The sequence below is a fragment of the Aricia agestis genome, chromosome 1, assembly GCF_905147365.1.
Source record: "Aricia agestis chromosome 1, ilAriAges1.1, whole genome shotgun sequence".
NCBI classification, from domain to species: Eukaryota; Metazoa; Arthropoda; class Insecta; order Lepidoptera; family Lycaenidae; genus Aricia; species Aricia agestis.
The window spans coordinates 14,816,471-14,840,609 of NC_056406.1; the positions used below are offsets into that span (position 1 = coordinate 14,816,471).

Below are 24,139 nucleotides of genomic sequence, written 5' to 3' on the forward strand. Positions count from 1 at the left end.
TGTCTGTCCGTCTGTCTGTCTCCAGGCTATATCTCAAGAACCGCTATAGCTAGATTTCTGAAATTTTCACAGATTGTATATATCTTTTGTCGCTATAACAAATACTTACTAAAAACAAAATAAATTAAATATTTAATAAATAATAAATATATGTTATTCATCATGATAAATAATAAGTAATATTTTTATATATACTTAATAAATAATAAGAAATAAAATAATTATATTATTTTAATATTATAAAATATGTAAAAGTGAGTTTATTTCTTTGTTTGTTACGTTTTCTTGGCTTTTACTAATTAATTTCGAGAATAGCCTTAAAAAAATTTTTCTTGTCCACATTTACAAAGTAATTATAAGCTCTGAATAAATATACAGCTGCAGCTGTTAGCGACTCAACATCCATTTTGAATCCGTCCGCAAATTGGCGCGATCCAAAGCATACTGAACCTTCCTATGTGTGGATTACTCACGCAAGCGCACTGCCAATGCGTGTGCCAACGCGTTGGCAGTGCGCTCGTCTATATGGGGTGGCTTAAGATTCTTGGGCCTTGGCAAGCCCCAAAGTTTGGCTTGATGGTTTTTAAACTTGCTTAAAATTCTGGCATGCAAGCCTTCGTGTACAAACTTGTCTGCACGTGTGTTTATATGTTCAGTGTTCAAGTCAAGTTGTTTATTATTAATTATTATTATACGCCGTCGATCTCGGCAAGAATGTGGCTTGCGCATTCTATATAGTTTGTACTTGCGCATGCATAACTGTGCCGTGTGATAGATAAGTCAGTTATAAACTTCCGTCTTTTCATGCGAGAAGCATACGCCAGTAATGAGCAAAACTGTTGTCAAGCATGCACGTGTGGTAGGTACCTAAATTTTAGAATAGACCGTACGGACTACGGTCTACGGGGTGGACAGGAAATTGGAAAGTGGAAACTGCAAAGTCGAAAAGCTCAATTTGAATGAAGAAAGAAAACTGACTCAAATGATGAATGATGATTCTCGAAAAACTAATCTGGAGTCATATTTACTGCATTGACTCTTACAATTTTTTTTAATATGAGTTTTAGAAAAGAAAATATTTTTCTCGCCTTTTTAGTTTTAACTTGACACTGGCTATATATATATATATATATATATATAATTAACACAATAGACATAACTACAGTAGTTACTGCAAAGAAACGGACAGGTTTCAATATCTGTCAAATTCGTCGGGTTTCACTAGGATTTTGAACGGACTCGCGCTGGCTGATATAACGTAGGTAACAAGTTAACAACCCTAGCGACGATTTTCGTCATAATACGTCAAATTTAAAAATTTCAACATCAGTTCTAAGTCGGTATCAAATATTAAGTCTATGGTCGGCATACTCTATAATTATGTCTACTCTGTAATTAACGTAAGCTGTATCCTGGCCTTAAAAAACTAACGTCAAAATCATACGGAATTCGCCATTGTCATTTGTGATATGTCAATTGTCATTGTCATTTGTCAAAAATATTTTTTATTTACCGGAGTACGTGTGAGCGGCAGTCGTGTTGTTGTTTATTACGAAAAATAATTAATTCCTATTAAAATGTGAATAAAATGACTGTGAAAAATTATTATTTTAATGTAGAAAATTATTATAAACCTTAATAAGTTTACTGTGTTAAGAGTGATATGATAAGTGTTCAATGGTGTTCACATAGATTGGAAATTCATAAGGTTTGTAACAAAAAGTTAGAGACGATATAACATAATATTATGAAGAAAGTAGGTTACTAAAATGTTAATTTGTTTTTTCAGACAAGATGCATAAGTACTACATCTCACTGCTTTTGGTGAGGCTGGTTCTTCCATCGGCCCTCCTTCTAAGTAAGTACTCTTATTATGATATCACATGTTGCCCGCAGCGCCGGCCGTGTGCCATATTTTCGCATGGGAACACTATTTTCTCAGTATATGATTTGATTTATATTTATTTATTTATTTATGAAGTTTGAAGAATCTTTATTTATAATTACTGCAGTAAGGTACTTTTTATTTATTTATTTATTAGGTATAGTGACAGACAGCAAAGTAAGTAATACATTTAACAAAATATTATACAAAAATAAGTAACATTTTACAATGCAGTCCTTAAATACTATACACAACATCCAGAAAGACAATAATAAAGAAAATGATAATAGCTGCAAGTACTCCATTTTCACTAAAATATTTAAGTAAGTCATTAAAACAAAATTCTTAGAAATATAATTATCACATTCACACATGTTTTTGAATTAATTAAGTGCTTAATAATATTAACTACAAAAAATAAAATAATAACAATAATAATCATAAATTCATTGTGACATAGATAAAAATAAAATGAAAACAAAACTCCATTCCCTAAGGGGGTATTACATTATCATTTATATTGGATGGATCATTTCTATGATCATATATAGGATCCAATATATATGATCATTTGATCATATCTGCTTATTACATTATCATTTATCATTGATCCTATTTTACGTCATATGTGGTTTCAATAGCCAATGGAGAGCGCTAACGCTGACAGGTACGTCAGGGTTACTAGATCTCAGAGAATTCGATGTATCAAAAGACATCGTCATTTTTAATATGGCTTGTTTTTTGTTATTTCAGCAAGATTATCCAAGTATATAATTAGAAAAATAATTACATTATATTATTTGAAACATATTAACGAACAAAAAATTAAAAACTCTTTTTTATATTAAATAACTGGCAACACCTATTTCTATGACCATATTGGATCCAATCTCTCAGCAAATGTCAAAAATCTATGATCAAGGAAGAAATTAATCATAAGTCTATATTACATTATCCAATATCATTGACTCAATGATCTCGGATCCAATATCTATACTAATATTATAAATGCGAAAGTATCTCTGTCTGTCTGTCTGTCTGTCTCGCTTTCACGCCAAAACTACTGAACCGATTGTAATGAAATTTTGTATACAGATAATCTAAAGCCTGAGAAAGGACATAGGCTACTTTTTTACTAGAAAAAAGGGTTGTAAGGGGGTGTATAATAATAATAAATACGAAAATTTGTTCAAATTAAGTTAGTTCCAAACATTCATACTAGATGGCGCCGTGCGTCTCTTACATCGCGCTAACGCTTGCCCAACATCTTTCTATAAGAGGTGGTATCATCATACATTTGAGTTTGGATTTTTTTCGATTGTTATTTCTTTTTTACGTTATTTAATAAGTCAGTACTTTATATTATATACAGTGACGTAACCTTAAACCTATCAATGATAAATAGTTTATGGGTAAAAATGAGCTTTAAAATTTGGCATAAAATATAAAGTTTAATTTAAAAAAATGAAATATTATGTGCACACTGCACAGCTGTTTTGATTTAAGGGGTACCAGGGTTTTTTTTATAAAAGCTTTTGACACCAATTTTGTTGACGTCGCGCGCTATAAACTGAAGTCCATGCGGACGAAGTCGCGGGCAACAGCTAGTATAATATCCCCCTTATAAAAGTTGACAATATGATGAATACTGACAATTAACTTTTTTTTCTTAGCTTTAGTCATTGCTGAGAAAAATCGATATCGCTACAGCAAATTATCAAGGCGTCGTCGCCTTAAATCCAGGGGAGTAGTAATGAATAGATTGGTTGATATGAAAAATTATTGGCACGGCCTAAAAGCAGCAAGACTATAAGGCAGCGTCAACAAATTGCATGAGACATATTTTGTGAAATTGCCTTGAACTCCCTCTTCCCCTAATCTCGTGTTACAAGACTTTTAAAACTAGGTATGTTTGTTGAGTGGTAAGGTTCACTTTTAAGGTGAGGTTAATTAGGAAGAATTTAAATTTGAAATCATTAAACTTCATAGGAGTGTAATGGAATCATTCTCAAATCATTTTAATTAAAAATTGTAAGCCAAAGTACTAATTCCATACCAAGCTACTACAAAAATAAGTGATAATACTTTAGGGTAAGTATACGAAATTTTTTTTTCACTTTTGTATGGGGAAACTCGTGACGCTCGGGCCCTTGCCCATACAAAAGTGAAAAAAAATTTCGTCTTTCAGAGCTACTACTTTCACAGTGAACTCTCTACAAGGAACACGTACACACCCTAAAGTATACAGTACTTTAAATAAACATTTTTGACACGCACATTCCTAGCTCAAACTCAAACTCAAAATGTTTATTCAGAATAAATTTTTGCAAATGTTCTCTGAAAGTCTACATGATGCCTACCACCGGTTCGGGAACTAACCCGGCGAGAAGAACCAGCGTAAAAAACTACTAGCTGTAGGTATACTTTATGGCTCTGTTCCTAATTCCTAAGACGCACGCTAATTTGAGCATAAACTAAGTATATGTATGAACAAATTAGCCAGGGAGGGAGATATCGTTTTCTACGTCGCATTGCGGCGACTGGTAATACAACCCTAGGGAGCGCCTTTTTCTGGGCGCGTCCTCGCTTCTGGTGTTGTGACCTGATGACCGAATTTAGTGGTCTAACTGAGCTCTACTGCCCAAAATTATTTTAATTTTAAAAATGATAAAAGATGAATACTTATACCCGAATGTGCGTATTTTCAGTCAGTGTTTTACTACTTTATTTATTACTCTAATAACTTCTACTGCGCACAAAATGATTTTCCCTTTAAAGGTACATTTTACAGTAATAAAAATATCCTTACATTTCTCTGGACTCATCGTATGTCCAAACCAAACCTATAGTTACTAGGTTTATATTGGAAGATAGGTCGGAACACAAAAGCTAATGGCATTAAGTTTAAGTGCAAGAAAGCAGGTTCCATTAGTTGTGTAAACAATGCAAGTACAATACAGGTAAACCTGGCACGCAGAACTCGGATTTCTAACAAGCTAATGGAAAAAATCTATTTGGACTCTTATGCCTGTTTTTGTCAACCGCCCCCTAACTTTAATTGTCCACGAGGGGACATATCTTTTAATAGTTGGACTACGATTGTCACCTAAGTTCTTAGTTTTTGTTTTCATTGTACGTATGACTGGTGTGGGAATCACGCAAGGCACTCAAAAATCTGCCATTCACATTTCACTAACAAAATGCACGCAAAGCGAGCTAATAGAAATAGGTCACGCCATCCTTAGAACTTTTTTGCTGAAGATTGGGGGAAAGTGCGTCTATAAAGGATGATTGATTAAAGAGATGTAAATGGTTCTTCAAAAATGGAATATTCCTTCATAAAAAGCTTTTACATAACGTTATAATACATATATGTATTTATATTATACATTAGATCCTGTTATTATTCAGATAACAGATTGTCTCAATTTAACTTGATGCATACCTAATTCTCCGAGCTCCAACGTACAAAATAATAATATGATCCGGAATTGCATTTACATATTGCCAAATCTCATGCCATCCGCGTGCCAATAATAAATTTCAGAGATCCCTTTTATTATTAAATTACTGCTTGATGGGCGTATCTCTTTAATATAATATTTTGTTCCCAGAAGACTACATAATGTTTTTTTAAAATACATAATATTATTATGGTTCGAAATACGAGCTACACCACATCTTTTGTAATTTATCATACTTGGTTCAGTGTACTTGGTGGACACTTTATAATGCGCTCATGACACTCAAGTCTATACACACATAATATCAGTTTGATTCAATTAAACCATGCCTCGATTTACGCCGCCAATTTACGGTATCTTATGAACTAGACATATAACTAGACATTAACACACTTATGTGATAAAGATTTATATCATTGATATCGGACGTCGTCGTTATAAGTCGTACAGCGAACCACCTTAGATGCGATGGAGCTTTCCCTAGAGTTTAAAAAAACCGGCCAAGTGCGAGTTGGACTTGTAGGGTTCCGGAGCAACAATAAGGTTTATGTTTATAAAATTAAAAGGGTTTTAATTTATTTTTATGTTTCAGTTGATTTAATGAAAGTTTATTTAAGCTTTACCATTTATGACGTATAAAAAAAAAACTACTTGACAGATTTCGTGCAAACCAATTCTCGTTGATAGTTTTTATAGTAATATACATCATATTGTGGGAATAATGCGTGGTGGCCAAAGGAAGATCTTCGATGCGGAGTCGCCCAGGCCGCGGTACGTTGCGGCTAGTGGACGAAGTACCCGATGAGGCGATGCTGGCTGGCGCGGTGCGGAAGGGCGGGGAGTGATGATGATGATGAAGGAGGCGTGTTCTGTCGAGGGTCACCAATGTGGGATATGTGCGTGGCGGCCAAAGGAAGATGTTCCGACCGAGCGAGGTGTTATGCTCGGTCAGGCCGGAGCCCACGTGATACATTTCAGCTGTCGTATATATACCGACGCGCTCAGAAAACTTCGATAGCGCGATGCAGGAATGTTAGGCGAATTGTGGGTACCGCCACAATATATTTTTTTAGACTTATCATACACCTACTTTAGAAGTTAGAGGGGGGGACACACATTTTACCACTTTGGAAGAGTCTCTCTCGCAAACTATTCAGGTTAGAAAAAAATGATATTAGAAACTTAAATATGATTTTTAAAGACCTATTCATAGATACCCCACACGCATAGGTTAGATGAATTTTTTTTTGTTGGCTTAAAGTTTACCATTTATGACGTATAAAAAAAAACTGCTTGCTAGATCTCGTTAAAACCAATTTTCGTTAGTAGTTTTTATAGTAATGTACATCATATATTTTTTTTAGAATTATCATGCCCCTACTTAAGAAGTTAGAGGGGGGGGGACACATTTTACTACTTTGGAAGAGTCTCTCCATAGTCTCTCACACGTATAGGTTAGATGAAAAAAAATTTTTTTTGTTTCAGTTGCACTTATGGAGACCCCTAAAATTTTTAATATTTTTTCCATTTTTGTATCAAAATCTTAATGCGGTTCACAGACTACATCTACTTAACCAAGTTTCAATAGTATAGCTCTTATAGTTCCGTTTTTTGCCATTTGGCTATGGAACCCTAAAAATGCATATAAAAAGAAATGACTAAAGAAAATGTAATAAATGTAAGTGGGCGCCTAGACCTACAATAATATTGAACAATATCACGTATTGCGTAATATTATTGACCGTCTAGGGTTGATATAAGAACATCGCGCGGCTTCATAGTCCAGTCAAGTTAAAATTTGAGGTTGCATAAATTCGCACCAAGCTGAAAATCGGTAAAATTGATAAGAACATGATTGAAAATTAAATTTGAAAGATCCCTATGATTCCCTTATGTGGAAAAAAACACCCAAACGACGATTACAACTTTCACAACTTTTTGAATCGTTATAATATTAAAAAAAAAACAGCTCGTAGGGAAAAAATATTGACACCCTTTTTGTAGATAATTTTATGACCTACAATTTTGTTTCAGGATTTTTTATGAAAAATCACCGTTTTGCTAAAAATCGTGAAAAACTATTTTTTTTACCTTTGACCTTCGGTACAAAAATCCACACAAGGGAACTATGGGAGAATTTCAATTTGTAATTAGGGCTGCCACCTTTCAAAAACAATAGACCCGGAGGTTTTAGAAATGTAGATTTTTTTTACTAAAATAAAACATTTTTTTTAAGTTTTAAGCATTAAAAAGTATTGAATGAATTAAGACAAATACAAAAATATGGTGAATTACTATTGGTAATGTTTTTTTAAATATAAGTTACCTACCTAGCTAGTGCTAGGCTGACTTGAACCAGCTTGACACTTAAAACTATATTTTTTGTTCTGCAAAGATTGTTTCAGCAGCAGTTTCTTGCTCAGCCCCTCTATCATGAGCTCTTAAAGCCAGCCAGAATACTGACTGGCTCGCATTTTGGTACCATGACCTCTATTTTCCAGCCAGTCAGTGGTCACGTGACACAAAACTCACTTCTCCATTGTTAACTGAGTAATAATTTCGTATCATGGTAACACTTCTGACATAAGCTCGCTTGCTTTTACGTCAAATACAGCAATTCAATAAACACCAACCAACGAGTAGCTTTTACTAAATAGTTTACATTTTAGTAATTTTATTTATTAATATTACATACTTTTTAGTCTTAAATTATATTGCTATTTAGTTGGTTAGTTACTTAATAAGTTATATTTTATTCTATAGCATATATTTTAGTGAAAATAATTCGTTATTAAAACCAAAAAACTAAACATTCGAAGTGTCCAAATTTTTGGAAAACGATTAAGTATTCTCAAGTTAATCACGAAGTGATACATAAATAAAGACGTAAAGACCTTAGTAATCCATTTAGTGTTAGTGAGGTTTCAGAATAATAACATAAGTGAGGTGTGGTATAATAATACAATATACTTACCTATATGTCTAGTCAACAATAAGGTTTGCATTTGTGCGATGAGCTAAGACTGCATTGATTTAGTACACAAGAAACACATACAAGGTATAAGGAACACAAGTGTTGTGTATAATTACTGTACCTACTTAAAACAAGTATGAATTTTCACCAAAAACCTACAGGTACAATCTTATAGTTGCATTGTAGGTTTTTGTGTTATTTCACAAACTATTTCCTTGTAAACCTGAAGTTTTTTTGGTATATGCATGATAAACACTGCACCAAAGAGGTAAATTCAAAGGCATATTACTTTTAACAAGAAATTTGAGAACACAGCCTTTTAAACTTTAGATGTATGTATAACATGCTCCGGATAAACATTGACACACCTAAACTACTAATAAAAGTTAAATAATTGATAATATCATAGAATCCCAATTAGCTAAATTCTCATATGAGCACTTTTTCATTTATAACTTCTTCTCTTGACTACAATATGGTATTATATGATGGGAATAGTGTAAATCACTAAATTTTACTTAAAAACAAAAACCTACATTATAGTACTTTTCCAAAAAAGACTTACTTAATAAGAATTGCATAACAAACATATGGAACTTATTGTTCATAAAACATAATATTATCATAGGAACATATATTATTATGTATTACCAAAAATACTTTTGTACTTACCTCAATAATAATAATAAGTATTAGTTTTATATTAAATTAAAACTTAAAATACATGAGGACTTACTATGTACTTCTTAGGAACCTATCTTAGGAGCATTTCGTACAATCTTTTGATTGCAGTAGGTCTTTGTGTTATTTCACAAACTATTTCCTTGTAAACCATGCATGATAAACGCTGCACCAAAGAGGTAAATTCAAAGGTATTACTTTCTCAATAAAAAGAATTTTGAGAACACAACCTTTGAAACTTTAGATTCATGTATATTCACGAATAAATATTGACACACACACATACACCTAAACTACTAGAAAAGTTAAATCATTGATAATATAAAATCCAAATTAGCTAAATTCTCATATGCACTTTTTCATTTATAACTTCTCTTGACTACAATATGATATAATATACAATGGGAATAGTCACTAAAACTCAAAAATATAATCCTACATTACTTATAGTACTTTTTCCAAAAAGACATAACAAAAATTGCATAACAAACATACTTATTGTTCATAAAACATAATATTTTCATTGGAACTTATATTATTATTACCAAAAATACTTTTGTACCTCAATAATAATAATATTAGTTTTATATTATTACATTAAAATTTAAAATACATGAGGACTTTAGTAAGTCCTCATGTATTATACATTTTAAAAAGATGTGGTCGTTTTAGGGACCTATCAGACAGAGTGGTCATGCGTTGAAGCATTTGCGTTGGAGCAGTCAGTGTGTGACTGAGGAGCAATTCTGACACATTCAGAACTCCTCCTGTGTGAGTATATAGAGATACTCACACGGGAGGCATTCTACAACATAATACAACACAAAGAACACAAAACCCTTGACCGCTCTCTGTCTGAGATATCCCAGGCAATTTCCCATAGTTGCAACTTGCAATGCAGTTTCTAATTGTTATTGGTTTGCCAAATAAAAGTCTGAAATTATAATATTGTTTTTATCTTTCATCAAAAGTTTGTATTTGAACTCCTTTAATAATAATAAATTAATATTTACACAAGGGATATTTGATTCATCTTCTTTGATTTTAAGTGACAAGATCTTGTTTAAGATTTCCGCTGTATAAATAATTTTATAAGTATAATATAAAAGAGATTTACCACTTGCCTATCTGATACTAGGTTGATAATAAGATGTAAGACAAATATAGTACCTACTGATGAAAGCTGTGTATGAATATGTATCTAAGGTAGGTATATTTAAGTGAGAAAATAAATGAAAAAACATTTAAAAACGAGTATTTATTAAATTTCTTTTAATTAAAGCTTTTGAGTGAATATATATTATCTTCCTAGGACTTTGTCATCATTACACTTGCAATTCTTTATTATAAAATGTAGTACTTATAGTATCTCAGTGTTAGCAATCATCCTTTATCCTGAAAAATATTTGGTTCAGCGTACACAGTACTAATAATGTAAAATGCCTTACAAGGCACGAAAAGGGGATTATTAAACTTATAAATTGCCTGTTTATGTTACAATAATACCTATTTGAAAGCTCAAAAAAACGTAGGTGTTCAAGAATGAGTTCAAGTTCAACAAACTATGTTCAACTCATGACATCAACTCTGTTGTAATGCATGTAATTGTAATCCACAAGTTTGATGCATTTCTAAGACTTTTTCATGGTAGATTATATTTTAGCGTAGGTATCAAATAGGTACAACTCGGGCGAATTAACATGACACCTGGTTCAATTGACGTTTCTCTTAAGTACTGAGTGCAAAAAAAGTTTTTTTATTTTAAGTTATTTCAAAAAAAAAATTACGTTACCGGAACTAGTTATTTTTATAGGGCTACACTAACCACAGTATTAACCAAGTACGAGTTGGACTCGCCCAAGGGTTCCCCAGCAGGAATACGAGGTTTATGGATGCGTCCGATAATTTGTATCTAGCTTCATATTAATATATTCCGTGAGTAGCTAATTCATACCACAGACGCACGGCAATGTTCAAACGTTAATACGAATAACAAAAACTTAACAAATTTAACGTTCAAACGTAACAACTAACAAATAACACAACAAAACTCAACAAAAATCCAAAAACAATAACCATTAACTACTAACAAATAACTCCGAAACGCAAACTCAATAACACACGTGTAACGGTAACAGATATAATATGCTAACGCTACTGGACGCGTACGACGAGAGCGGGGTGCTGCGCGGGGAAGCGAGGGAGGGGTAAAATTTAAGCCAGGTGTCAAGTTAACTCGCCCGAGTTGTATAGGATATAATAAACTTATCAATTTCTTGCATAAAACATAATCTCTATAAACTTAATAACAAACAATATCTAATTATCTTTTTTTTTGTCTCCTTCTTCTTCTTTTTTTTAATTGCCGACTCAGTTAGTTGCCAATGTCAGAGAATTCTTTCTCCTCTAGATCGCCATGCTTGTGATAACTGATAATATAAACATGAAGGAGTGTTATTTTCTCAGTGTTTTCATAAAGGGCTTATAAAATACCAAAAAATATAAATAAAACCATTTACACATTTATAATAATTACCTTTAAATACAATAAATCGGTGCAAAAGTAACTATTCCTACATTGACCACGTTATATATTAGAAAATAGTATATTTTATAATAAAAAATATCAATCTTTTTTTAAACTATATTTTCATCTTGATTTACAATTTTTCCGTTAGTCGTTATGGCTAAGCCATTTCAATTCCTAAAAAAAAAACAATTCCGTTAGTCAAATTTGACGTTCGTGTTTGACATTTCTTAATCCAGTTCAGAGACAAATATTACAGGTTAAAACCATTCAGAAGTAAAAGTGCACATGATACCGAAACAGAATCACTCACTTTACAACTGTTTACATACCTGCACGGATTAGCTCAGGTTTTGACAAAGGTAATGATAGGGGTCCAGGTTTCTTCAAATACTTCAAAAATTCTTGTCAATTCATATTGTAAACGGATAAACAGTTTCGGCAGTGTTGCCAGATCAGGGGATTTCCCCCTATATTTAGGGGGTTTTCGAACAAGATAGGGGCAAAATAGGGGGTTTTCCCCTAGATTTAGGGGGTTTTCGACCAAGATAGGGCCAAATAGGGGATTTCTTTAAATCAAATAAGTTCAGGGGTACGTCGCCGAGACCATCTGGCAACACTGTTCCCAATGCTCGCTCTCTGGCGCCCGGCCGCCGGACGGCTAGCGCGCACGCAATCCTCAGTATATATAGAATTCTTTGCATTATTTGCACATTCATTTTTGATAAACTTTGACCTGATATAATATTACATAAGTACAAAATTTAATCTAACGGTGAATAGTCGTGTTACCATAATTGTTCCAGGGATTATAAATTAATTACACTGAAGCTTTTTGCTTAATGAAAGTGTCTGGCTCATGCGATGTTTCGCGGTTGTTGGCGGGCTCATTATTTACTTGCGAATATATTAATGTCACACCAACAGAACGACAGGAACGCTCCCTATTTTGATTTTACACGAAATTTGGCTTATCACGTTGGCACACATAATATTTTACTTTTGCATTCCCTCATTACGTTATGTTATGACTTATGGTATTTTTATTTTAATTGGTTGGGACTTGGGTCTTATTAAGTCCCTTTAGATGTGGTAGATAGAAATTATAATAGGTTGGAGAAAAGTCTTTTTGCATTATAGTATGCATGAACTTGTCATAAAATCTCTTGGGCTATACCAATTGTATCTGGCTGATTTTGGTATCATTACAGAAGACAATTTTACAGAAGACAATTTCAAATTCAAATTAGGTAAATGTCAGATTTTCATTTGTTGTTCTTATTGTTAAAATGAGTGATTGTAATGAAGAAATTCGATACATTTTAAAATTTTATTACAAAAAAGATAAAAATGCTACACAAGCTGCGAAAAAATTTGTGATGTTTATAGACCTGATGCAGTATCTGTGAGAGTAGCGCAGGTTTAAGCGTTTTCAATCCGGAAATTTTGATATCAAAGATACACGTCGCTCTGGTCACCCTGTTACGGACAAAACTGATGCCATTTTTGAAAAACTGGAGAAAGATCGGTATATTAGTAGTTACGATGTAGCTGAAGAACTGGGGATTGGCCACAATACGGTTTGGCGCATTTGAAAAAAGGTGGGTACACAAAAAAGCTCGATATTTGGGTGCCTCATGAGTTCTTTCAGTGAAGAAATCTAATGAACCGTGTACTCATTTGTGATTCTTAATTACGACGTAATGAAACCGAACCATTTTGAAGAAGCTGATAACTGGTGATGAAAAGTGGATCACGTACGACAAAAACGTGTGAAAAAGATCAAATGCCGGTCAGGCTTAACAGACTGTGGCGAAACCCGGGTTAACTCGCAATAAGGTGATGCTGTATGTGTAATGGGATTGGAAGGTTAGGGTATTGTTCATTATGAGCAGTTACCGCCAGGCAGGGCCATCGATTCTAAACAGTACTGCGAACAACTGATGAGATTAAAGCAAGTAGTTGAAAGAAAGCGGCCGGAATAAATCAACAGAAGGGGTGTGGTTTTTCACCATGATAACGGAAGACCTCACACATCTTTAACCACTCAGCAAAAATTACGGGAGTTTGGTTGGGAGTTGTAAAATGCATCCGCTGTATAGTCCTGACTTTTCACCTTCAGATTTCCACCTGTTTCGGTCGCTGCATAATTCCTTAGGCAGTGTCAGGTTGACATCACAAGTGGACTGACAAAACATCGTTGGCCAAAACCACTTGTCGCATTTTTTTCATCAGACGCCCCACATTTTTTATAGCAATGGGATCATGTCCCTACTAACAAGATAGGGACACGATCCCATATACCTACTTTAGTCAATTGTAAATCTTATATATAAAATTCTCGTGTCACAATGTTAGGCCGCGTACTCCTCCGAAACGGCTTTACTGATTTTAACCAAATTTTATTTTATATGCATATTCAGTGGGTCTGAGAATCGGCTACTGGGTACTTTTTATATTGATAAGTGCATTTGTTAAATAAATAATAGTAAATTATTACAACTCGAGACTGACGGCGACCATTGTTTGTGCGACGGGATAGCGATGGACGTTGCCATGGCATACTTATTTAGTCACTTCAATAAAATAATACGGGTGAAATACTTTATATGGCAAAGAAACGTTTGCCGGGACAGCTAGTAAACTTTATAAAAAAACCTTTTGAATTTTTTATATAAAATGCGAAAAAACTTTTTCCCCAACCTAATATCTTAATTCTTATGTATTTTACTATGAAAATTTCAAGTTTTTTAAATATTTTATATGGTGTACAGTTTGTGGTACGCTTTTAATGCACATTACAATTTATAATTTTGCAAAATACTTTAATTTTATTATTTCTGACAAACGTACTTAAAGTTAATTATGGAAAAAAAAGCTGTTTCCGTACAATTTACTTCTGTTTCATGCTTGCGTTCAAATTCAGCTAAGATGTCCTTAGCCAAGGTCCTTTCTTGGCCCAAAAAAATCTACGCTTTTATTAAAGAAGTCTACGCTTTTATAAATTTAAAATGAGTACCACTAAGGAAACGGTAATGAAATTGCAAATAGCCGTAGCTGTATACAGCTACGGCTATTTGCAATTTCATTACCGTTTCCTTAGTGGTACTCATTTTTTTTAGCCGTAGCTGTATACAGCTGTACACCATATAAAATATTTAAAAAACTTGAAATTTTCATAGTAAAATACATAAGAATTAAGATATTAGGTTATCATAAAATATCAATATTATAATATTGATATTTTATGATACCCTTTTTTTAAGCCAGTCAAAGGTAGTGTTTTTAACTTTTATAACGAATATTAAATTTAATTTTTTTTTAATACTTAATCAAATAATGGTAAGTAGTGTAAACAGTGGAAACGTTTATTTTAATATCTGAAAATATGTTAATTGCTTAACTAGGGAGTTGTTATAGATAACATCTTTATTCTTTGTGTTAGTTTAACAATAATTTACTGATGAAAGCAGACGTTAACAGTTAACACCAGGACACGCCACTAACATCAACCTAATTACTATAGTTTTGTATGATTACAATTATTGTAGACTTTGCATGCAAGTTAGATATAATCTAAAACAGTGTTTTTCAACCTTTTAGCAGGAACGAAAAACGTTGGCGTGTGCTCGTCCTTACCTGTAGCTTCTTCATTTTATTTTGTGTCAAATATTATATTATTTACTCCGTTTAAAACATAGCTTTGTCATTAATTTTTGCTACTAATAGATTTACTACAAGACTCCTACAAGAGGCTCCACGATGCCCTTAGGGCCTTTGATTTGTAAGTTGTAAACTGGCAACCTAAAGATTGAAAAACCCTGCTTTAGAATATTTAAAACATATTCATATTCTGGTGTTTTCTTTTGCCAGCAACTAACTCGTTCCGTGTAATCGTCAGTGGTGTCTATGTTATTATCTTAAAAGTTAATTTAACTATGCCGTTAACCTTCACGCGAGTGTGTGACTTGAGCCGCGGTAGTGCGTAAAACAAAAAGCATATTGGCTCTTAGGTATAGAGGCTATATACATAACTTTATTTATTGTGTGTGTTGCTATTGTATGTTGTTAATTGGTGTTGGGACTACAAATTGATGTTTATGTACAAGAAGATAATATTTAAAGATAGATACTTCAAGGCACAGTAGTTGTGAACTGTCTTACATTCTACTGCCTACTTCTGGAAACTTACTAACTTTATTCAGCACGTCATTACCGGTTGCATGAATCGGAAATAAAATCGATGTCCATGAAAATGAGTTTTTAATTCAACTAATCTATACTAATATTATAAAGAGGTAAACTTTGTTTGTTTGTTTATTTTATACCCGTGCGAAGCCGGGGCGGGTCGCTAGTTTAGTTATAAAGATAGAGCTGACACTTTTTTCATGCATAATAAAATGAGTATGTTGGCGTTATTAATTAGATCCTACCTAATTAGTAACTACCATGACATACATACTGAAGTGTCTATAAAGGTTTCGCCTTATTCAACGCTACCTATCGATCTAGTTTATCTGTGAATCATACGGTGCTAATTACCGTGGTACCTGTACCTATGTTATGACTTGTGTTATGAGAATTCAGTATTGACACACCACGGCTCGCCAAGTGACGAGTCGCCACGAGGTTTAGCTACATTCGGCGAGCGCCTTATCGGATGTGATTCACAAGGTCACGCTTACAGTTCATCGGGCGACTGACATACATAAACATGATCTCATCACTAGGTCGATTTTGCCTTCTTCTTTCCATATTAAAATTGCCAGTACAGTCCAGTCCCAGTGATTCTATACTGTAGAGTGTAGAGACTGCAGGGTAAATACTCAGGAACCCTGTAAACACTGTTATACCTGAAAGGCATAACATGCCTATTGCCTATTTAAAAATGCTAAAATTTTACACACCAAAAATTACGTTAAATAATTATGTTGTTAGCATTTTTATGATGAATTTAGGGAAGCCGAATTTCGAAGTCCCGCTTTACTGTTAATTTTATTTTATAATAATTGGTGGTCATTAAGGGTCCCCCATTTTTGCAAACAACTAACTGCCACTATTTTGAGAGCTATTGGCCGTTTTATGGAAGCCTTGACCCCAACCTTTATTTTATTCTCTACATCAACTCTACATTTGAATATTAATTGTTCCGTTACCGTTTATTTTTTAAATAATCTATGTACTTACTACTAAAAAATGTAGGAAACTATGTACTTTTACAGTTCTTACGTAGTCATTTTATATTCAAGCCTTGGCATATGATTTGGATAACTAAGTATGATAAAGTAAAAATATTAATTTGATTTTAAGGTATTTCGTGTTCCTAGCTAGCTACTTCTTCATATATATACTTTAAGGCAATAATTACTATGCTAGCCTTGAAGTTACATTCAAATTATCAAGTCTCTATTATTCTTTAATCTCTATGATCTTACTAGGTAGTACTAACTTGAGGTCGGTAAAAATATCTAACGTTTTGTGTTTTCGACACTAATCAAATGGTCAGGCGCCATTAATAAAATGTGTGTTTTTCTATTTCTGTTAAAATACGTGACCTATTTACGAAGTAGAAGTTGGATGTATACAAAACACTGTAAGTGGAGTATGCATGTTTTGCGGTGATTGGCCCACCGGCCACCACACATTCTGAACACATGCAACTCCAGCTGTGTCGCGAATATCAACAGTAGTAACAAAACACGAAAAACCCTTTCATAATAATTATGATCAATGCGTACCGAGCTAAATCTATTTTGTAAACAAAACAAAATTAATCAGAAGAAAGGTGCGAGGAGCAGAAGGTAGAGTAGGCAGGTAGAAAAAAAGAAAAAAAAAAAAAAAAAAAAAAAGGTGGCAACTCTACCTAGGCCATAGGTCATAACTCATAGCCTATTATCTAGCTATTAACAGAAGCTGCAATGGGTCAATGAGAAATAAGAACACTGTTTGCTTGAATGTAGATAAGAAACAATGCGAGAAATATTTTTCTTTAACCAGATTGGGGACGTCTTGTTATTACGAATAATAACGATACAATATTATGATTTTGATATTAGAATGTATTAATATAAAACATATTAAAACAAATATTATTATGGAAAAAAATGAAGAAACCTACAAACATTTACATATCTGGTTTAGCGTAAGTAAGTATATAATATGCGTATATTGAGCTAATGTAGAGAACATCTCGTGACCTCTGGTACAGCATGCAGTATGTATAATGCACATGAAATTTTAATATTAATTTACTAAAAATAGGACTTCATTTATTTACAAATTTTATTTTATGTTACACGTAGCGTAGGCCGCAGTATTTAGAATTGTTTATCAAATAAACTCTACACACAATGACACAACTTAGCGTTCAGATCAAAAAGAGCTTGTTTAATGTTTATTTACAAAGGCAAATCAAGTTATATAGCCACTCAAGAAAGCAATAAAATTTGGACAGTTTCGTAATACGGCGAAATGGGGCCAAGCATAAAATAAAATGGCAGAATTTCGCCGCACCGCACCGAAATGTTAGCGTGGCATTTGTGGACGCCGTCGGTATTTTGATTTTTGTATATCAAACGATATACGAAAACAGAAGCTTTGCAGTTTGCACGTTGTTTGTTGAAATATAAGTGCCATTATATTTTGGGTGTGTACTGCGAGTGAGTCATGTTACATGCTATCCAATATTAGAGTTTATGTTGATAATGGCTATGGACATGCGAAATCAAAATAAGTTATTCATCTGCAAAAATAGTTTTGGTCAAAAATGGATCTGCTCCTAGAGTGTCTTAGACAAATAGGTAAAATCTGTCCCAAGTCCAAGTTGCGTAGTTAAGTAAACCAAGTAAACTGAGCTGGGTGAAATTACATACGGCTGGGACAAAAATATGGTAGAGTAGAATCTACAAGAAAATATAGAGAGCTATGTCATAAGTGGTAAACATACAGACTCTGTACGCTTTCGTATGAAACAGCAAATTTTTTAAGGAAGAAAAGTAAAATCAGTACTAATGTCTACCCTATATCCCAGGATCAAAAGTGCAGTTTTTATCCATTGTAGTAAAAAAACGACAGAAACAAAATATTATGTTAAAAATATTGTTATATATGCTAGGAATATGGGTCATTAATCCACCTGCGTCATAAGAGCGTATTATGTGATGAAATTGTCGATACTTTTATGTTACATTTGAAAGATGGGCACGGCGTTTGTTTACAGTAGGCCTGTTGTAAACTATTGACAGAATGAACACCTGTGATACCGATATAGGTTGTTGAATAAACGTACCTAGTGTCAGAAATACTTAGATAAGATTGGGATGTTATTGTAGAATGCACTGATAAACTACTTAAGTATGCTTAGCTTAGTACGTCTTTTAAAATAACTGGAGATCGCCCAATGGTCGAAATTCGACCTAACTTGCAACGACATTAGGACTACTACCTATATTTTGTAAAAAATATTAACTTCATCATAGTTGTTTTCAATTCTTGTCTCTGGGACTCAGCTGATCTCAGACTGGCCGTTTAAGCATTCCCTAATAGGATCTAAAATTAAATAAAACAAAACAATAATCCATTTTCAATTTGTCAACTTGTTGTCAACAGACTTAAACCATAAATAAAAGAGTATAATTCGTATGTATAGGCTTGTCACTCAAAAATCTGTCATTTTTCCTAGTAGTAGTGTCGTAGTGTGTGTAACGTTTTATTTGTTAAAAATATATATGATAAAAGCATTATTTTAAAATAATATTAGCTCGATGCACTCCTTCATAATATAAACTATAACGTTTCCCCATTTTTCGTAAAAAAGGTTACAAAGTTTTTCTCTCACGTATTAATATATAGATTAATATATAGATAAACTGCATCAATAACGATACAATAATATTTTAATTTTTACGCATGTTGTCTTATGGTAATGAACGTTTTTTAAGTACTGTTCATAATTTTCTAGTTCAGCACTGAACATTATGATAGAACCCAAAATCCCGGAACCATGTCGACTTGGTATTATGAAGTTAATATATTATCTATCAGCAATTTAGTTGTCGAGGTACCTAGTCGTATGTCGTAATTAGTTTTATTTTTTAATACATTTTTTTCTTATTTACAGGTATAGCATTACGACCATTCGGACTCTCCCTGATATATCTACTTCTGTACTTAATAGCACCGTTTCCACAAGTACCGGATTCACATACATTTAAAGGTATGTACGTTGTCTGTATCATGTATGTTACTTAATTTTCTTATAATTAATATATAAACATTACATCAATTATTATCTGCTGAATTAATACTAAACACTATGATATTCTATTATAAAAAAAGGTAGATATCGCACTTACGCGTACAGTCTGATACGGCCAAATGAAGCTAAGTCCCTTCTTTTGAATTAGTTGCATGTTGGCAGCGAGTGAGCGACGTTAGAATATCATTGTGTCACGATTTTGACTTAAAATGCCAAGCTGCGTTTTTAGGAAATGCAAAAATTATAGTTATAAGGTAAAAAAGGATGAAAAAGTTACGTACCACAAGTAAGTACATGAAAACATCTAGTAATTAATTTTTATTTGGATATTTTCCAACATTATCGACAAATTATTTAATGCAAAAAATTAAACTAAAATAGGATAGAAAATACGAACGACAACTGCAGCGTGATAAGGACAGATAATCGTGTGACATAATAATCGCGCATGCGTGTCGATGTGCAACTCAAAGTATATAGCAATCCTTTTCTATATCATTCGTAAGGTATTATCTGTCGCATTCATTGTTGTAATTTATAGATATACGAGGGCTGCTATTTATGTATCCGGAATTAAAAAAAGAAACAAACATATATCACTTAATATGGTTTTATTGCTTTTCAAAATATTCGCCGCGATGATCGACACACTTTTGCATACGCTGGAACCAATTTTCATAGCACTTTTTCCATTCTGATTGAGGTATCTCCAAAACGTGCATTTTGAACGCATCAACAGCCTCTTCGCGGCTCGAAAAACGTTGACCACGTAATTTGTTCTTCGCGTATGGAAATAAAAAGAAATCGTTAGGTGCCAAATCAGGGCTGTACGGCGGATGACCAGTCAATTCGATCTTTTGACCCTCCAAAAACTGAGTTGTTTCAGCTGAGGTGTGACAGCTAGCATTGTCGTGATGTAATATGATTCTGCGTTGTCGGTTGTCCTTTCTTATTTCTTCAAAGACTTCTGGTAAACAAATGGTCGTATATTATTCAGAATTAACCGTTTTACGATTCTCTAATAGCACTGTAGCCACATGTCCATTAATTCCAAAAAAACAGGCGACCATTTGCTTCAAAGTACTTTTTGCACGAGTAACTTTTGTTGGTTTCGGCTCATCTTGGAACACCCACACCGTTGACTGTTGTTTAGTTTCGGGGTCATATGCATAGATCCAAGATTCATCACCTGTGTAGATATTATAAACGGCTTTTGACGTACCACGGTTGTATTTTTTTATCATTTTTTTGCACCAATCGACACGAGCCCGTTTTTGATCGATTGTCAAGTTGTGCGGAATCCAACGCGAACATATTTTTTTTACAGCCTAATGTTCGTGTAATATCTTATGTATGCTCGTCATACTTATGCCTAAGGACGCCTCTATCTCGCGATATGTAACATGACGATCACGCATTATTAGTTCCCGCACAGCATCTATATTTTGTGGGACAACAGCTGTTTTTGGGCGACCTTCTTTATTTTCATCCGTGAGCATAGACCGCCCACGATTAAACTCACTGTACCAGTGATAAACAGTGGTTTTTGATGGTGCTTCATCTCCAAAAGTTGCGGTGAGTTGAATAAAGCACTGTTGTTGATTTAGCCCACGCCGAAAATCGTAGTAAATCATTGCACGAAAATGTTCACGCGTTAAATCCATGGCAAATGAAGACACGCAATTTTCAAAATGACGCCACAATGGAAAAATAATTGACAGTCACATGAAACAAAATGTATTCTTCAACCAAAGAGTTCTATTTTCAAATGTTGTAATTACTTTTTAAATATTGTTCTTGTAAGTGGCCAGTTCCGGATACATAAATAGCAGCCCTCGTACCATAGGTAGGTTTTTATATGTCGTACAGGAACAAATTCTGAGGACCGCTTTGTATGAGCATACGCCATCTTTAATAAAACATCATTGACTAAACAGCATCGATTGATATTTATTTGAGATTTAATTAACACTTGATTAGCTGATTAGACTATTCACATTACTATGTGAATAATCTAACAATTTTATTCATACAAGTATATTTCACATATAGAATGTACAAGGCGAGCAATCAGAGTTCTTTTCGGTGAGCTGCGGCGTCAAGCAAGGTTGCGTGCTCGCAAAAACTCTGTTCGCTATATACTTTGCAGTAGTAGTTCGGGAGACCCTGCAGACTTTATCTGAGGGAATTCGTATTCGGTATCGTATCGACGGCGGCAGGGTCTTCAACCTAGCCAGGCTAAAAACTCACACCAAAGTGTCTCACATGATCATCTCTGCGATGATGTATGCAGACGATTTGTTTTTTGTGGCGGAATCCCCGGAAGGTCTACAAAGACTTATGGAGAGTCTTAATGAGTCATGTCGAAGATTTGGCTTAAAAATCAGTGTAAAGAAAACCGAGGTAATGGCTCTGGATACACTGCCTAGAGCCATCAAACTCGGTAATGACTCACTTAAACTTGTGGACAAGTTCAAATATCTAGGCAGCATTATATCAGCTAGGTGCCAACTTGATGACGTGGTCAATAGCAGAATTGGAGCAGCAGCAGCAGCATTTGGTAAGCTTCGTCTCAAGGTGTTCCGCTCACACGACATAAAGCTCACTACGAAGGTGGCTGTGTACATGGCAGTCGTTCTGCCCAATTTGCTGTATGCATATGAAACGTGGGTACACCGGAAGCATATCAGCACATTATATAGTTTCCATCTAAGATGCCTACGCGACATTATGAACATCCATAGGTCCCACCGTGTTCGAAACACGGGAGTTCTACGACGAGCTAATGTCAGTGGTATAGAGCGCATATCTAATGAAACGACAACTGAAGTGGTGCGACCATGTCTCTCGGATGCCTGATACTGCTGTGCCCAAGCGCGTCTTTTATTCTGAACTTAGTAATGGCAAGCGAAAACAGGGCGGTCAATTGATGCAGCACAAAGACGTGCTCATGCGCCACATGAAGAAGTGTGACTTAGATCCGTCACAATGGGAGACAATGGCTGCGGACCGATCACCGTGGAGGCAGACCGTGAGCACTAAGGTATCAGAGTATGAGATAGTGCGTGTGACCGAGCTAGATGCTAAACGCGACGCGCTTAAGGCTTGACCACTGTAGCCATACACTATCATTATGTAGGAGGGGTACTGACTTGCGCTCAATGTTCTCGTACGTTTAGTGCAAAGTCGGGTAAGTCAGTCACCTGCGAGCACACGAACGACGCTTGCAATAGCCGTAGACCCAAAGTCGCTGTATTATTATTTTCTGTAGGTAATATGACATCATTTGGTACACCCATCGCATCTTAATAAACATAATCCTTACAAACTATTAATTTAATTTTGACCGTTTTCTCACTATTGTTAACTTGGTTCTACGAAACACGTTAGTCTTTGATTACGGGCTGCGTTTGTTGACCTTCAACTCTAGGCTAGGCGATAAGTAACTTAAAATTTATAAGCATGATCTAATCGTCATGAAAAGGCCCGGAAATACACGCGACGCAGCTAAATTTAAAATTGCATTGACCCGCCGAATGTGTAACAGTTGGCAGAAAGTTATTTGGAATCTAGTTTAGTTACTGTTATTTATTAAACTTTTGTGTTTACTAAATTGTGTATTTTTCTTTAAACTCTTATTTAATAGTTTACAGAAGAGTTTCTCATTCATACTCATTAGTTAACGCCCAGTTCAGCATCAGTCACGACAAGCTTCTAGTATTTTAGAAACTCATTGTTTTACAATGACCGGTCGATGACATCATTTTTTAGATGTTTTTAGGAATTTTAGGCTATGTGCCAATTTTATTCACGCAATGCATTTATAATGGCTCTCCCGAAATATTTTATGAAAGCATTGACCACTAATTGTTTTCAACTACATCCTCTGGTCTGCACTCTGCAGGATACCTTCATACCAAACGTTTTGTCAGTTGCTGGAGTGCAAGCAAGTATAACGCAATGAAGTATACGTGGGAGAGCCATGCTTCGGCACGAATGGGCCGGCTCGACCGGAGAAATACCACGTTCTCACAGAAAACCGGCGTGAAACAGCGCGCTGTGTTTCGCCGAGTGAGTGAGTTTACCGGAGGCCCAATCCCCTACCCTATTCCCTTCCCTTCCTTCCCTACCCTCCCCTATTCCCTTCCCTTCCTTCCCTACCCTCCCCTTTTCCCTTCCCTTCCTTACCATCTCCTATTACCCTATTCCCTCCTAAAAGGCCGGCAACGCACTTGCAGCTCTTCTGATGCTGCGAGTGTCCATGGGCGACGGAAGTTGCTTTCCATCAGGTGACCCGTTTGCTCGTTTGCCCCCCTTATTTCATAAAAAAAAGTATTGTCGTTTAGGTGTA

General features: G+C 34.5%; 1 protein-coding gene across 9 annotated transcripts in view; it reads left to right on the top strand.

Annotated features, from left to right (window-relative positions):
- Window positions 1–1,529: 1,529 nt before the first annotated feature.
- Window positions 1,530–24,139, top strand: part of LOC121733767 (piezo-type mechanosensitive ion channel component) — a 67,640-nt gene continuing 45,030 nt past the window's right edge. For all 9 annotated transcript variants that reach the window (XM_042124153.1, XM_042124234.1, XM_042124309.1 and 6 more), the window contains exons 1-3: window positions 1,530–1,708; window positions 1,790–1,858; window positions 19,651–19,746. In XM_042124153.1, the coding sequence (XP_041980087.1) occupies window positions 1,795–1,858; window positions 19,651–19,746 (160 nt within the window). In that variant the 5' untranslated portion in view covers window positions 1,530–1,708; window positions 1,790–1,794. The remainder of the gene's footprint in view (window positions 1,709–1,789; window positions 1,859–19,650; window positions 19,747–24,139) is intronic.